At 35.8% G+C, this 15,396-nt stretch overlaps 2 protein-coding genes across 2 annotated transcripts in view; one reads left to right on the top strand and one right to left on the bottom strand.

The window, feature by feature from the left end:
• LOC111064454 (RYamide receptor-like) overlaps positions 1 to 15,396 on the bottom strand; it is a 390,152-nt gene that overhangs the window by 316,069 nt on the left and 58,687 nt on the right. The window lies entirely within an intron of this gene.
• LOC111055895 (sodium/potassium/calcium exchanger Nckx30C-like) overlaps positions 4,140 to 15,396 on the top strand; it is a gene marked incomplete at its 3' end in the record, with an annotated part of 35,438 nt that continues 24,181 nt past the window's right edge. The window contains 2 exon segments of the mRNA XM_039420216.1: positions 4,140 to 4,156; positions 4,912 to 5,776. Of these exon segments, the coding sequence (XP_039276150.1) occupies positions 4,140 to 4,156; positions 4,912 to 5,776 (882 nt within the window).

The raw sequence follows: 15,396 nt of genomic DNA, 5'->3' as shown, positions 1-15,396 counted from the left end.
GCCGTGACCTATCAAGGTGAACGTCAAAACAAGCCCCTCCCAGAGCGGTTCAAACAAAACAAAATGGCGAATCGTACAGCAAACACAGCAATGAAATGTTATCACATAGTTATGTGTTTATTGAATGTTACATGCTTTAGATTATCAAAGTTACGGAATAAATATATGAAATCAATAAAAATTATCACAGAAACATGGGAAAACAAAAGAATAACAGAATACAGTAACAAATTACCGACCAGATAGCCGAGTTGACCAAGGCGTTGCAACCTGCTAATCTGCTAGTGCTATCTGGTGGTGGGTTCGAATCCCACCGAAACCCATCGAAGAGGCATGGACGTTTCATCATCTCATAATTCACCCTCACACTTCCCATTACTCACGCATAAGCTGAAAGCTCATACGCAATAATAAAAAAAATTACCTACTAATTTATGATAAAACAAAAATTGGTGGTGTCATATTGGTTGAAATGAACCTCATCATTTTAACTTAATTGTAAATAATATTATTCTTTATTACTTGATTTGTATTTCTAAAGCTTCTACAATCTTCAGAAGATCTGTCTTTGTTGTTAAAATGGAGATACTCAACATTCTCCTCGGCCTTGAACTTCTGCAAGTTTATGAAATGTTATTGATACCGGTAGTATCGTCTGCTATAATCGCTTTTGAATCCCCTATTAGATAGTTCCCATCTCAAATTAAGATTTTCAATGATTATTCACCACAATCTTTTAAGGAAAAAGTCCAGATATATACAGTACCAGAACATTATCAGTATTACCATACATACATTATCCACCAATTATTGTAGAGCTGCTTCTAAAGGCTATTCATCATCAGACTATGCTGACTTTATTAAAGGTGAGCAGAATTAATATCTCAATATCGGAGACCGAGCTTTGCTCTGGAGTACAAAAGCATGAAAAATGTATTACGAAAAAAGAAATTATAATAACATTCATACATAAATGTTCTATCTAATCACAGTAAATTGAGATTGATTCCCAGAGGAATGCAATAATTTCCCTCACAAAGGCCCAGTTGCACAAGAGCCGGTTAAATTTTAATCCTGATAAACTTCACGTGAACCAAATCAGAGAATACTATTTCAAAAAGATGGATCTATTGGAATTAATCAGGATTGGAAATAGCCCTGTTTTTTTTGCAACCGGCACTAAGTACCTGACTGAGTGATTACAAAAGTTCAACATCTGAGTCATAATTTTGACACAGTCCCACACACATGAACTCGCTCACTCATCTCCATCACCAAGAGCCGATTAAATTTTAATCCTGATTAACTTCACGTGAGCCAAATCAGAGAATACTATTTCAAAAAGATGGATCTATTGGAATTAATCAGGATTGGAAATAGCCCTGTTTTTTTGCAACCGGCACTAAGTACCTGACTGAGTGATTAGAAAAGTTCAACATCTGAGTCATAATTTTGACACAGTCCCACACACATGAACTCGCTCACTCATTTCCATCACCAACAGACGACAAAATAATTATTATCAGCTGTTTTTCCAAGGATAAATGATAATTATCCTTTTAATATTCAGCGAGTTTTCCCAGGGATGAGACCTAGTGCAATCGAATCTTTATATTATAAACCTACTATGTTCTGAATTTCGTGAGAATTGTTAGTGCCGTTTTCGAGATCCGGTGAAATACGAATATATAAACATTTAAACATCCAAACATCTCAACATATAAACAGAAGCTGCTCGTTCAATAGTATAGGATTCTCGGGAGTGATAAGTTAGCGTACATCCAAACCCTTAGCTTGGGTTTATTATCCACAATTATAACAATAAGGTTTAATAATAACAGTGTATTGCCATCTGAAAGCAAAATCTCAACCTTCTAAACTTTGGAATATAACCTTTCCCTTCACATTTAAAACATAACCTTCTGTTAGACGACAGTAAGGCTATACCTCACATCCTCCTATATAATAAGATTTTTTTAGAATTGAACATCCTGAGAACTGCGTAAAGGACTTGAGTCCCCATAGAGATATTTTAGGAAACTCTAAAGCCTAAGCTTCTTATCGATAAGGAAAATGCTTTGAAGGAACTATAGCATGAGATTGTATGAATGTTGTCAAAAGATGTAAGCCTTCTGTTAAGGGCCACGTGTGTTGAGCTATAGTTGTATCTAACTCCTAGTTTCTAGTTGCAGGTAGTCTTTGACCTGTAACTTCTAATTGAGTTGACGATAGTATTATAAGCCAATAAGAACAAAGAAAGCACCACGAAGAAAGGTCAATCAAAATATTTGCGTAATAATTAGACTATTCCTAAAACGATATAGGTTCAACTGATTTTTGTGCAACCGGGCCGAAAACTTAAATATATTGAAAACTGACAAGTAACCCGTGCTCCGCAAGGGTCTAATTAAAAACTTGACTGAAAACTTGACCTACTGAAATATTTAAGAATACATATGCCTATAACAATCCTCGGTTAATTGAGAATCTATATGCAAAATTTCAAGTAAATCAGACCATTGGTTCAGACGTGATGATGCGTCATTCGTGAGTTTCCTAAGCCGATTCTCCCCTTTATTATATATTATAGATGAAATTTATGCAAGTTTCAAGCTGTAAACTGAAAAATTACAAACAGGTTTCCAAACAATGCATGGGGAATGATTTGAGACGTGTTACAGCGACAGATGCAATTACTAATGAATTAGACTTAGCTGATTTTCAAATTTTAAGCTCAATGTTTTTTCGACTTTGAATAAATTATAATAATGATCTTAGTATAAATTGATTCAAGAAATTGTTATGTTCATGACAGTTCTGGGAAATAAATGTAAAAAATTATAAAATCAGACGTAGATTATATTATAATGGCATTATAAGATAATAATGCGTATCATTGGAACAGCAAGGAACTACATCAGTTGATTGAGATATTCTTGAAATCACAGAGCAATACTTTTTTCAAATTGTTGAATAGCTGCTTTCCATGAATATTTTTATGATAAGTCAATTCCAGAATCATAATCAACATCATGATGAGAATGTCAATAATAGTATTTCTTTATGCAAATTTTAAAGCACAATATATTGTTTCTCCATCAGCATCTTTCATTGAGTGGAGGTTCTAAATCAAATCCAACCAGATTCATTTAGTGTCTCAGAAAATAGTACAGAAATAATGCATAAAATTGATATAATCTACTTGACAGTTATGGATTACAAAAATAAAATGTTGAGTCTTAAAATTAATTGGCACTACCAGCAAAACCTCATTGGTTTGTGTGCTGGTGACGAGTAACGAACCAGTTCGAAAATTAGAATCGATATCGTATATTGTTTCCCTGATAATGCAAGGAAGAATCGAACAAAATGTTGTGAGAGGAGCCGCATACTAGCGTCTAGCGTCACAGCTCGCAACACTGAAACAAGAGAGCTACTTCACAATTTTGTCTCGTAGAGCAAAGAAAAGGAGAGCAGTGTGCTCTCATTCATTGTACGTTCTTCATCTGAGTGCCGGGTCAGCCGAGAGAACAATGCCGCGTTATTTCTTCTCAACACTCATAGAAAGATACCTGGTGACATTCTCTCGACATTAATCTTGGAGACTCCATTCAACATTGTGGTTGCAAAATAATCATAGACTATTATAGTGGTGGTAGTGGAAATGAACCAGTTCATCTCTTTTGGGAACCTACACATTTGTGCATGATATACAAAACACAGATTGGCAATCAATGAACCAGTTTATCTCCTTCGGGAACCTACACATTTGAGCATGATATACAAAACACAGATTGGCAATCAATGTGGAATGAATGATCATAGGGAATTTATAATTGGGAAGGAGCTGCATTAGTTCTCCAGAGGAGATAATAGAGGGCGAATGGGAAAGATTCAGAAAACAAGTTCTCAGCTAGATAGAATTGCACTTCCCGGTAATGTTGAATGCTCATTTCTTTCCTGAATGCTTCGGGAATGATCCAACTTAACAGTGGAATGCATTCATCATTTCCAATCAAGAAGTAATTGTTTTTTTAAATTTTTACCTCAATGCATTTCCATGTCCGAAAATCCAGTGTGGAATGAATTTGTAGTAATGTGGTCTAGTTCAGCTTCTCGGATTCTAGTTTTTTTGTACAATGGTACAAACAGAATGGTCAGGTCGATATGTAGATTTCAGCTTCAGCTCTCTATCGAACTTCTATATCTTTATCCATTATATCTATATACTTATCATTGCACAGTTGTGGTTGTGGAGCGTTTTGACTCACGTTGACTCAGTGTCTAAGCTAATACTTATTGAATGAGTCATGTGAGTTATTATGAGTCATTCGCCTGCTACTCCCGTTCGAATGATGGCCACTTGAGTCAAATCCTCTGAATATGATTCATGAGTTAAAAAAATCACTGATGGTTTGAAACCCACCGAAAAATGTAGGTTCAATCATATCTCATCATCATCCGCCTCATTACTCACGCACAAGCCTAAGGGTCATGTGAGCATCATCATCAGCAAAAATAGTTACATCGATTTCTTTCGAGACTTACTCGTTCTGTTGAAGACTGATAAGAAACACAATCACCACTCTTTGAAATATGATTTTTTTAAAACAATCAGAATGGACTGAGTTGTGACTGATAAAAACTTAATTGAATGAAAAGAAAACATTTTCTATTATTAGCGGATTGTTCCCATTCCATTGGATTTTTACATTTTTTTATTACATTCAAAGAGGTTATGGACTGATTACTACTTGATTATTGAGTGTTTATGTCAATTTATTGACGTGGTTGTAGTATTGTGTTCCCTATCTGATATTATTTTGCAATATGATACCTTGGAGAATTTAATGCTTTAAAGACTGATTACTTGATTATTAAGTGTAAATATTTGTTTATTTATTGATGTAGTTGTAGAGTATTGTGGTGGTGGGAAAACGGTGTCGGCGGAGGGAAATTTGCTTGCGGGAGGGTGGCGCTGGGAGGCGATAGGTGGGCGGTGCGTTCAGTCGAGCTGTGCTGCTTTCGGCCGGCAGCAGCGAGGCAGTTTCGAGGCAGGATGTGGCCGCGAGTGGCGCTGCTTCTGCTGTGCAGCGGGCAGCTGGCGTTCGGGGTGCTGCCAGACGAGGCAGCTGCACCCGCCAACCTCACCACCTCCAATGAGACTGTCGCCGACCATGTGCCCGAGAAGGACCCGCTCTTCCCCGAGGACATTTTCACGATGGAGCAGCGACGCAGGGGGGCCGTGATTGTGCACATTCTCGGGGTTGTGTACATGTTCGTGGCGCTGGCGATTGTGTGTGACGAGTTCTTCGTGCCGGCGTTGGACGTGGTGATCGAAAAACTCGACATCGCTGAGGATGTGGCAGGTGCGACCTTCATGGCGGCCGGTGGATCGGCACCCGAGCTCTTCACGAGCGTGATCGGCGTGTTCGTGTCGTTCGACGACGTCGGCATCGGTACCATCGTCGGCTCGGCCGTCTTCAACATCCTGTTCGTGATCGGCATGTGCGCGCTGTTCTCGCGAACCGTCCTCACGCTCACCTGGTGGCCCTTGTTCCGCGACTGCTCCTTCTACTCGATCTCCCTCATTACACTCATCATCTTCTTCCGCGACAACCACATCCACTGGTACGAGGCAGCCGTACTCTTCTCCTTCTACCTGGCCTATGTCTCCTTCATGAAGTTCAACCAGCCGGTCGAGCGCTTCGTCAAAAAGCACCTCTACAAGAACAGGGTAACCCGAGTTCGCAGCACCGATCAGCTCATGCCATCGGTTAGTAACCTCAATTTAATTTCTTACAAGTGTATAATATTGATCGTTGAATTATAATAATATTATTAAGCGTATGGTGTGGCAACCGATCAGCTCAGGCCATTGGTTAGTACCCTCAACTCAATTTCTTACATGTTGTACAACATTGTTCGTTTATTTCATCCATTCATACATGCCACTGGTTATTATAAAAATAACATTGACAATAATTGTCATACAGTTTAATACACAAATATAATAATAATAATATTAAGCGTATCGCAACCGACCAGCTTATGCCATTGGTTAGTACCCCAATTCATCAACCCAACTTCTTGGATGTTATACAAAAATATTGTTCGTTTTATGAAAATAATAATGAGCGTATGATGTCGCAACCAATCAGCTCATGCCAACGGTTAGCATCCCACATCTCAGCGCAACTTCTTAAATTTTCATCAATATAATTTGTTTTATAATAATAATAATAATAATATAATAATAATAATAATAATAATAAGAAGCGTAAATAGGTGCGTACAGACTTATGCGCCATGAACAAGGGCATTCCACTTTTCATCAGCTGATGCTAAGCTTTTTATAATTATGTGTATCTTACTGTTTCTTTATACATACAGATATTACATGAATAGCATGAGCAGATTCCCTATGAAAGCTCACAAAGAAGAAGAAGAAGAAGAAGAAGAAGAAGAAGAAGAAGAAGAAGAAGAAGAAGAAGAAGAAGAGAAGAAGAAGAAGAAGAAGAAGAAGAAGAAGAAGAAGAAGAAGAAGAAGAAGAAGAAGAAGAAGAAGAAGAAGAAGAAGAAGAAGAAGAAGAAGAAGAAGAAGAAGAATGATGATATGAGTCATAATGAATCATGAGAGGAATAACACATTTTGGACACCGCATTAATATATTCATAATCCACATTTTGATTTGTACTGCAGTGTAAATTTTAGAAGAAGAAGAAGTAGAAGAAGAATAAGAAGAAGAAGAAGAAGGAGAATGATGATATGAGTCATAATGAATCATGAGAGGAATAACACATTTTGGGCACCGCATTAATATATTCATAACCCACATTTTGATTTCTACTGCAGTGTAATTTTTTTAAAAATACAGTTTTAGGTATCTGCCTGTTGTGCCTTTTCGTAAAAGTATAATAATTGCACTTGATTGAATAAGAGATAATATTTTGAACATGGATTCAAGGACAGAACCACCATCACTCCTCAGTAATGCCAAGTTCCCGTTGGCTCCTAAATCTTTCTTGCAGCTAACGCTGTTCTTTGTCATTCCATGCATCTTTATGCTAGTAAATAATAATCATAATATTAACTGTCAAGGGCATAGGCGAATCCACAGACTATAAATAATTCAAGCACTGCCATTAGATATTAGCTAGAAGCACTGGCTCACTAACATTCAAGCATTAAACAGATATAAACAAGCACTCAATGAAAGAATTATGCTTTCTTCCTAGAATATAAATAGAGATAAGCCTATACAGTCCGATGTCTATCAATAATTTCAAAGTCTGTATAGAATAGAATTATAGTCTACGACTATTGCGTTCTATAGAGTATGAATAAAAATCGTCTACGTCTTTGCAGTAATCTGTTTGTCAAATAAAAGTCCAGACGGAATTAATTGCAATTGGCGTCTGTAAAGAAAACAATTTCTTCAGTCAAGTTTGAGTAAGCTAGCAATTCCATTCCATATTTCACTTTCCACTTTCCGTTTTCAATTCGCTTAGTACATTGCACTTCTTCTCCATATTCCACTTTGACCTTTCTACTTTCCACAAGATATTTTCTTTCATTTATTTTATTGAGCTTTTTGAGCTTTTATCACCCTAAAAAGCTCAGAGCTCAATACTGTCGCTCAGTCGCTGACATTGTTCGGTGTGGTTAGTAATTCGCTTTTGAATACGGGACCTGGAAGCCCGGGATCCGGTGAAACTATCTTGATACTGTATATTGTGTCATTTGATATTTGAATCGTGATCGTGGTAATGTGGAGTAAAATCATGTATTCATCTTAAATCGTAACGTTTTAAGTAGTCGTGTATTTTGCAAAATATATCAGTCCCAATCACTCAATATACAGGTATATTGGTATACTCTCATAAGTAAGTAACCTATACCTATGAATAGACTTCTGAATTCTTGATTTCTAAAAAGTGAGCTCATCACAAAAAATATGTCTATCAATCAAAGCATGTTGTCATTTAGTACAAAATTATGTAAGGGGAGGGGTCAAAACAAAAGAAGGTCAGAAGTGTTCGACACGACAATTATTGTCCTTTTATCACGAGGATCCCTATGTTTCGGGGATAGAATATTGTAGGTGATGAGTGAGGGGTTTCATCATTGCTATAGGAGAGGGGATGCGAGCCTCAGTAATGAGTAAGAACTCTCTTGAGAGAATCCTGGATACGCTAGTGGTCAAGTGTATTAGAATGTTATATCATATACTCCTCACAATAGCTCGTTCTACACGTTATGAGTAGAAGTAAAATTTGAGGTAGACTGGCCACTAGTACCTTGTACCTAGTTTTTAATATAGATGATAATGTTCACCTTGATAATGTCTCCATTATGCATTCCACAGTGATATTCCCAACGGTGGGTCGCATCAGTGGGAATGTTTTATAAAAATGGCATCAACTTCTTGAATTATATCCATGAAAGAAGCAATTTTTTTAATCATATTCCCTTCACTTGTATCTAACTAGTTTTCAGCCTACTATAATAGTGTTGATATTTTTCTTCATAATGAATTTCATGGCTATATTCCTAACGGTGATGTTCACCAGTGAGGTATGATTCAGAAACATAGTGACACATTCTTGAATTATATTCGGGAAAGTATCAATTTATATGGATAATACCTATACACTCCACTTGTACATGATAAGCATGAAATAACATGGCCAAAGGTGAATAATAATAAATATAATTACTGATATTGAAGAGCTTCAATAATAAATATTAGCAATGATATTGGAAACCTTTTTTATCAAAGAAAGGATGCCATTCAATATATACGGTATATAATCATAGTCAACAGTCCACAACGATTTGGCATGAATAAATCATTGGAGGTTTTCATCTTTTGAATTCATACTGGAATTTCATGAGGGGAGTGTTGTATAATGGAGTATTGCTATGAATGATCATGAAGTGTCTGATTAAATTGAAGGAATGTCTGATTAAATTTCACTGGAATGTTTCAGAGTTTGCGATTCAAGACGAAATGTTCCACAAAACATTTGATGAGGAGAAATTGCTTTGATGAAAAACCTCTTCAATTGTATTCTATGAGAAACGTGTTAATCAAAACGCACCTTTTAAATTATACCTTCCCAATTCAAAAGCCTGTAGATATCATACGACAAGTGGGGTGGATTTTTCTATGGTTCCCATTTTTCATTCATTAACTCTATTCTTCATTTAAGATTTTCAAATGCATTCGCCTACTTCTAATAATTTATTCTACACTCAACTGTACTCGAATCATTCACATGATCAGAAAAGGACCAACAGGGCTAGCTCCAAACCGCCCACTTTCTTAAAAATCTGGATTTTCTGTATCTTTTCATGTTATTCTTATTTCTTATCTCACATTTTTAATAGTCATCATTGTAGAGGTGTATCTTCATTCATTTCATCTACTCAACTAATCTAAATAAAGTACACCAATCTAACGTTTGATCAGCTTCTTTCAAACATTCCGACCAATAATAATTGATTATTGTTTCCTCAATCAACTCTTGCTGAAAAAAAACTTGATCATTTGTAATATCTCAACACTAGGTGGGTAGATAGATAATTTGAAGGTGTGATAATCAATTAAGAAATTGATAGAAAATTTGAGTGCAGTATCGCTATTTTAATTATCAGTGAATTTCCTCATAGGAGACTTACTTTGGCATCGTATACCAACTGTAGTGAACTGGGATTCAGGAACCGACTTCCTCTTTCCGTTTTTGCTTAAAATGCTTCCTTCTTATAGATGCTCCCACACATTTAGGTGTGTTTCAAAACACCTGGATCAAACTGATTCTAGCTATCAAGTTCATAGCTATCAGTGAGTGTAGCTCATGGTCATCCATCCACCGGGAGAGCTAAGGTCACGTATTCAGATATTACAGAAATTTTAGCTATAAGTCTTGTAATGCAGGCCTTGTATTACAAAGTTTCAGTGATACGGGCCAGTGGATTTGAATTGTCCTGTTTCCTTCTCACTTTTTACGAATCGTCCAATTTTTAAAATCTCTCTCTGAATTTGTCACAGATGAATGAATACAATGTCTATCACCATTTTCATTTGGTGTATGATCTAATTTCGACACAAATCATCCACGAGAATAATTGAGAAAAGGCGAGAATACAATTTAGAAACCCATATGGCTTTTATTGATTTCGAAAAAGCTTTTGATAGAATTGATCAAATTCGACTCTGGGAGATTCTGTGGAAGAGAGGTTATTCAAGACATCTGATTGATGCTGTCAAAACCTTATACCGTGGAACAAGAATCATTATAAATACAGGTAATAAAAGACTAGAAGAGATAACTATAAATCAAGGAGTAAGACAAGGGTGTAGTCTATCACCCACTTTATTCAACATTTACATTGACCACATTTTCAAAGAATGGAAAATGTAAAGTAGATTTGGGTATTAAATTATATGATGACGTTTACCTCAATGCATTTTTGTTCGCGGATGATCTGTGGATAATACAGGAAAATGAAGACAGTCCACAAAAGTCAGTTCATATCCTGAATGAAATATGCAAGGCTTATAATTTCAGAATTTCTAAGGGGGAGACAAAAATCATGGCATTCACCAGTCAAGATCAAAAAGAGTTATTGACAACATAGTACTGGAGCAAGTGTCACAACTCACAACACAGCTACCTTGACTGTGATATCAGTTTCAATGTCTAATTGGCTATTGATGAGAAAATAAGTAAAATCCAATCAATTTGTGGCAACATCAGCAGAACCCTAAACAAGAAAGCGAGGGAAGAAACACTCATGAAGTTCTACAGAGTGATGACTGCCTCTGTTCGTCTGTACAGAAATGAATCATGGGTTACAGCAAAATCAACCGACAAGATCAAAAATAGTTATTGACAACATAGTACTGGAGCAAGTGTCACAACACGGCTACCTTGGTTGTGATATCAGTTTCAAGGTCGAATTGGATACTGATAAAAAAATAAGTAAAATTCAATCAATTTGTGGCAACATCAGCAGAACCCATCTACAGAGTGATGACTGCTCCTGTTCTTCTGTACAGAAATGAATCATGGGTCACAGCAAAATATCTAGAGAGCAGGGTGCAGGCAGCAGAAATGATATTCCTTCGCAGGACTAAGGGCTGTGACCGCCGGGACCACATAAGAAACGAGGATATACCACAAGAGCTAGGTGCTTTCAACATGAACGAGAAGGTAATATCATATCGCAACCAATGGAGAGAGCATGTCAACAGAATGCCAGCAGAAAGGATACCCTTGAAGATTCTGGACTACCACCCGAAAGCGGGAAGAGATATAGGTAGACCTAGAAAAAGATGGCAATAGAATACATAATATGTGATAGCTGTTAAAATTTTTTAGTTTCATCATAGATTTACCGTATAATGTAAAAAAAAATCAATTTTATTTTTAGATTTACTGTGTGCTGTAATAGATTCAATCTATACTGTTGTGAGTCGGAACAGGCAAGAGCCTTAACCTTGAATGGAAGAAGAAGAAGATCATCCACGGTCATTATCAAAAATTAAAGGATGACCCTCAAATTCATAGAATAGGCTGATGCTTCATTTTGTGTGCCCTCAACTAATTAGAATAAACTGCGGCAGTCAGACAAGTGGAGTGGGAGGACTCATTCATTTAGTAGCAGTAATAGTGTCATAGATGCACTAATAGATGGAGAGTCCCCTGGGGAGCTCAGTTCATGTCTGACATGATGATGTCACACTCTGCACAACTGTTAGGTATTCTGCCATAGATTGACCTCTGTAACTGATGGCTACTCTGATTACTTGGCTGACTGAGAGTTACTGATCAAACAGCTGTGATAAACTGAGATACTGTGACCACAGACATACTATAATGAGGTCCACGTAATAATGCAGTATTTGATTAACAAAGTTGCTACTATCCTTGTCCATCAAGTATCAAGCATATAGCGCCATTCTTTACTAGTTCCGCAACTTTACCAGATCGTTTCTTAACAATGTAGGAATATTAATTAATCAGCAAAATATTCAATCTCAATTATGAGAATTTACAATTTAATCATTGGAAACTATATTCTCTTAGCAAATGAAATATATTGATTATTTCTAGCAACAATGAACAGTTGATTTCACATCAGATATACAGGTACCAGCTATCTTTCATGGAAGGCAGTGGCAGAGATTCAGAACGCTATTATATTTCCTACTATTATTCGCTCCTATATTTCTCTACTGTTATTGTATCGTGGACCTCAATATAGACACTGAAAGGATTCGATATTATGGGAAATTTAAAAAAGTGCTCACTTTTAGCTGTGATTGGAATCCTTGTTAAATGATGAATCCTTCTGTTGATGTATATCAAACTGAGATGACAGAACTGATAAGTGACCACAGAGTCTCAGAGATACTAGCTAGTCACTGTATGGATTCAATACTATGGGAAATGTACAAAAAGTGCCCACTTTGAGCTGTAATGAAAATCCATGATGATTGATGTATCCTTTTGAAGATGTATAATAGGTCCAAAGTGCTGAAGATTGATACCAGGAAGTTAATTTTGCTTTGCTCTAGATAAAAATACAACTGGCTGCCGATAAAGTAAATAGACATAAGAGATTCCATCCTGAATCTTACTGTGAACTTCCATTTTGCATTTTTCACTGATTGGTATTCAGTCTCATTCAATATTCCAATGATCTAATTGGTGAAATGATTCTATATTCTTCATGATATAATGAAATATGACTATTACTTTCATATTAGAGTATAAATGCAGAATAGATTCACAGTATGGAAATAGATAGAGATGTGAAGTAATATGAGAATAGTTGTTATAAACTTTGAATTTGAAACTTTCAAAACATGTCAAAATTGTCAAGCATTTATTAAGAATTATTAATTGTGAATTACTTTATCAAGAAATTCCAGAATTATTGATTGATTTTTGAATATTCAATCAACTCACGACACGAGTTGGAACTAACATTAACAAACTGATTAATAAATTCTCCACGCTGACTGAATTGAACCAAAGTAGATCAGAGTAGATTAAATCTTCACTCTGTGAAGATATTAAACTCTGTGTGATTGATCAGAGTAGATATCTTCACTCTGTGATTGAACTGAATACATTTAATTTCGTCTGGAACATTGACTGTCCATGTAATTTCCGGTTGATAACTGCATTAATGTATAGAGATTTATTTAGTGATAATCATAGTGGGCCTACATTCAGGCCGAATTATATCTTCTCCTCCAATTATGGATGAAGAAATCCAAAGAAAAAACTATTTATAGAGATTTATCACTGATTAAAATACATTTTTTTCAAGGGATTAGCGTTCTACAAAAAATTCTGTAATGTGATTACGGGGCTTTCAAGGGACCGAGCTTCCACTACGAAAATTAACTTATAAAGGTCTGAATCATCAAAGTTCCACTGTATTTTCAGATAAATAGTTGTATGTAGGTCAAAAAGAATGTTCTTCTATTGTTTCTTATCTTATCCATTTGGCTTTTCAGTTACTGAGTTCATCTTTATTGGCTGTTGTTTAACGGTTCTCATGACTATATTTGGAATCTTAGGTGTGTTGTGAGTCGCGGCCAATGGGAGTAGAGCTTAGCATTTATTGGTCGACAGCTAATGGCCAATCGTAGGGTTCCACTAACATTCTGCTGCTCAACGTTGAAGCTTTCAGCTCACAAGAGAATGATAATGGTAAAACAACCGAAATTAATAAACTAGGAAAAACTAGCGATTTTGACCAAATCAAGTCGTTTTCTTTCAACTATTATTTGAACTGATTTGATTGAGTTGAGTCAATAGACCATTATGAATTTGTCACAATAGTCTGTTGTAACCTATCCATCAGAAATAAAATTATAGTCAGATTTTAATAATCCAACAAATGTTTGCCCTGTTATTTTGAAGTTACTTATTTGAAGTGGAAATATTTCTGTTGACATTGGTATAATACAAAAGGAGAAAAGACATTATATTATTCGTCGTTATTGCCAGCGTGTGGTTGCGCTGCTGGTCGATAAGCTTATTAAAAAGTCTCCGTAGCATCGTAAAATATTCATCAGGCCATGGAAATACTACTATTAAATATTAGAATCATTGACCTGCATATAAATAGTATAGATTTCCTTTTCACTCCAACTAGAAGCGCGTATCGAACGAATTTCAGAAGCCCACACCCTCACTCTTCATGAAAAAAGTGCACGGATGACATTCATTTTCATTTCATCTTGTGTTTCAAATCATCCTGTTTTTTTCGTTCTTTGTGTTTGTAATATGAAATCATCAAAGCATTTCAAATCAACATATTGTTCCCATTTAAAAGCAAGAAACTAAAATATCATTTTGCCTTTTGAAAATATTAAAAAATAGCTTTCAGGTCATGTTCATCTAATTTTATAGGCTGGATGAACTGAAATCCAGGAGAAATGATACACTCCCATGTGCAAAATGCATGCATCATATGACGTGCATTTCGAATGCTGTAATTGGAATCATCTAGCTACATTTTAATTGAAGTCAACAAATAACATTCAAATTGCAATTTCAAATGAATATTTGTTACCGTACATCGAGTCACATAATGAGTTGCCCTTTTTGATTTTGGTAACATAACAATCAAATTCACAATGGAACTCTAATAAAACCACTGCTAGGTCACATACTAACGACTGGAAATAATTAGGTTCAAAAAACAAGCTTGATGATCATTTTGACATTACAAACAATAAACAGCTATTGTTGACATTACAACAATAGACATTTTCACTATCGGTGTTTCGAATTGTAGGCCTATCTTGATTTTTTTATTGTTAGTCTGTACCATATCATTTTCATGTTATGTCTGCCTATACCATGTTATATCATCATGTCCATTATTATGTTATACAGAGAATCATTCTCAAATAACTTTAAGAAAACCCCTCCTCTCAAATATAGGCTATCAGCATTATATTAGTGAGATTCTATCATCAGTATAATGTGGGTTTTCGTTTGTGCATAAATTCCGTCGTCGACCACGCCATAGTGAGGATCTAAGATTGGGTGGATTTCAATTTGTCTAAATAACCTAGAAGATTCTGGTTGGTTATGTTTTAAATGGGGAGGTCTGGTTTATACTCATAAATGCCAATATGTTTATATTATTAGAAATGTTTTGATCCGTAGTTAATAGACACAAATAACAAAAAGTTATCAGATCAACTGCTCTAGTACATTTGAAATTTGGACATAATATGAATGTAATCAGACAACAATGCCTATCGTCGTCGACATCAGAAGCTTACGCACAAACGAAAACCCACCTTTGGCAGTATTATCATAGATAAAGGATAAGCATTAGCATAAGGATAAGCATAT

This window comes from Nilaparvata lugens, chromosome 2 (genome assembly GCF_014356525.2).
Source record: "Nilaparvata lugens isolate BPH chromosome 2, ASM1435652v1, whole genome shotgun sequence".
NCBI classification, from domain to species: domain Eukaryota; kingdom Metazoa; phylum Arthropoda; class Insecta; order Hemiptera; family Delphacidae; genus Nilaparvata; species Nilaparvata lugens.
Note: the sequence above shows the minus strand (reverse complement) of the source record. Positions and strands in the feature narration are given on the sequence as shown.